This window comes from Cupressus sempervirens, chromosome 5 (assembly GCF_028749045.1).
Source record: "Cupressus sempervirens isolate cs-2001-9-10 chromosome 5, ASM2874904v1, whole genome shotgun sequence".
Classification (NCBI taxonomy): domain Eukaryota; kingdom Viridiplantae; phylum Streptophyta; class Pinopsida; order Cupressales; family Cupressaceae; genus Cupressus; species Cupressus sempervirens.
In genome coordinates, this window is record NC_143122.1 from 775,848,282 (window position 1) to 775,850,888 (window position 2,607).

General features: G+C 32.6%; 1 protein-coding gene across 1 annotated transcript; it reads right to left on the minus strand.

The window, feature by feature from the left end:
- Window positions 1–550: 550 nt before the first annotated feature.
- LOC149558237 (uncharacterized) lies at window positions 551–1,724 on the minus strand. Its single transcript, XM_089830697.1, has 2 exons — window positions 1,715–1,724; window positions 551–936 (listed from the first exon to the last, which is right to left on the minus strand). Exons 1-2 carry the CDS (start codon window positions 1,722–1,724, stop codon window positions 551–553), a joined length of 396 nt encoding a protein of 131 aa, XP_089686823.1.
- Between the last annotated feature and the right edge of the window lie 883 nt (window positions 1,725–2,607).

Genomic DNA, 2,607 nt, shown 5'->3' on the forward strand with positions numbered 1-2,607 from the left:
GGAATCCCTACATCATAGTTGAGACATGAGTAGTAGCCCTAAAGTCAATCCACCAAGTATTCAAAGGAACTTTAGTTGGGTTTGATTCAAAACAAATATACACTAAATTCATACCTTTCTTTTTGAACCATTCCCTACATTTTTGACAATCTTTCTGATAGTGTCTCGACTCTTTACAGAAGTGACACTTATCGCTATTCCTGTCCTTCTTATAGGCTTGAGAACCTTGATTAGGCTCATATGCCTTAGGTGGTACTTGCTTCATGCCCTTTCTTGGCTTTTTCCCTTTCCTTTCAATTCCTTGGGTTGTGAGATGAACTGAATGCTGTCCATGTTGCTTAAGTCATGCTTCTTCTTGATTGAGCATATTGGCCAATTCATTCACATTCCACTTATTCTTAATAGTGTTATAGTGAATTTGAAATGGCCCATACTAAGGAGGCAAGGAGTTCAAAATAAATTGCATGAGGAAAAATTCATCCACCTTCATCTCAAGTGTCTTTAATTGAGTAGCCAAATTTTTCATTTCAAGAACATGCTCATGTATGCCTCATGTACCATCAAACTTCATGGTGGTAAGCATAGCCATTAATGTTCTAGCAAGGGATTTGTTAGCAGTTTGGAAATGCTCTCCCATAGATTTTAGAAATTCTTTAGCATTGTCAATTTTAGGGAGAGTTGACTTGATGTTGTTTGCTACAGTCATCTGCATAAACTTAACGCTCAATCTATTCGATTTTTCCCATGTTTTGAATATATTCTTTTCTTCTGTATTGCATTTATCAATAATCCCAGTTGGTTTTTCAGTTTCAAGAGCTGTATCAAGATCCAAAACACTGAGGTGAAACTGAACCCATTCTCTCCAATCTAAGAAATTCATTCCATTCAAGATCGGAATAGAAGAGGCATGCGAATGTAGCGAAATAGGAACTGACACTTCAACCAAAAATTAATGTTTACAACATTAATTTTAAGAGTTATAATTAAATAACCAACAAACACATGGCTTAATAATAAATAGTATTACTATAACCTACCTTTGGGTTAATCTTATGGTAAACTATTAACCATTATGGTGATTCCCTTTCACCTAATAGAACTAATTGATAAAATATTCACAACTAAGTAAGTTCATTACCTTTGGGTATTCGTACTAACCATTAATTGTGAATATCTACCAATCATCCTATTCCAATTAATTAATCTTTTTAAAAAAATGGTGCACCTTTGGGCTAACCTAATATTCTAAGTGATTAAAATTTACAATTTGAAAAATCATTATTTTATTTTGAACACTGGGAAACAAGTATTAAAAACTTCAATAATTTAACTTGATATCTACATATCATTCCGGTTGGACAACTTTGGTGGCTACTAGACCGTATCATAATATAGATCTCAAATTAATATAATGATTTTGCATATACATTAAATCAACAATCAAAATAGGCAATACAAAAATATTATTATGTAGGCAACCATGTATTAAACCAAATCATGATTTTATGTTTGTAGCATGCATAAAATTTTTGATCCAATAAAATATATAAATCATTATCAAATATAATGGAAAAACATGAGAGTTCTCAACAAGGCTTTGATACCACATGTTAATATTTAAATTCAGATTCTGCTATAATTTCAAGATCTGGAACTTTCATGATTTCCACAAATGTATTATAATGTGGAGAAACATTAATCATCAATTACTTACCTGAGTTCATTTATGCTGAAATCTAGAAGATGACTGATGCAGCAATCTTTATTACTCCGATATAGTGCAGCAGTCTTTGTTTCTTCAAGATGCCTTTTGGAGATAAAAGACAGTTTCTCCCTCTTACCCTTTACCAATACATTTTCAGTTTTCACACTTCACATTTGATGGTATTCTGAAAACACATTTATGGGTGGAGAGAGGACCGATTTTCACCAAAACGGTTATACTCCACTTGTCCATCAAAGTAGAAACCTCGGAAAAAACCTCCTATCATACGAGCCTCTTCATGTAGGCCATTAAAATGAATTAATAAATTAATCTTACACAGTCAAGTCCTAACTTTCTCTGTGTGAATATGTTCAATATGACCAAGACCATCTGCATTCAATTTTATTTACTTCTTCTGTCATGGGTTTTTAGGGGCTTCTAATTTAAGACAATGATGAATGATCAGCAATGTAATGAACTTCAAGCTGCATGATTTAAGTATTGTTGATTCCCGGTCGGTTGCAGCTTAAACATTGGTATGGATGTAATTTATTAAAAGAATGGTAAGTGGCATTCGATATAATTAAGGTGCTATTTGGAAAAACAAACGGCGCATTCTATAGAGTCTTTGTAAATAGATTTAGCAAGCTTTTGCAGAGGTATCAGTGTGCAACTCTCTTCCAAACTAGATATCAGTTTTTAAAGAAAAAATTTCAAATGAACCTAAATTTTTTTTGCATGAGTTGAAGAATGTATGGTCATAATCTTCTCACTTAAAATGGTTGTTTCGCTGTTATGGTGTTTAATTTTTGTTTCGCTGTTATGGTATTTAATTTTTCTGATTATCATCCAGTCAATTATTGATATGCCAGGACGTTATACTATTAGTTACCTTCTTATTT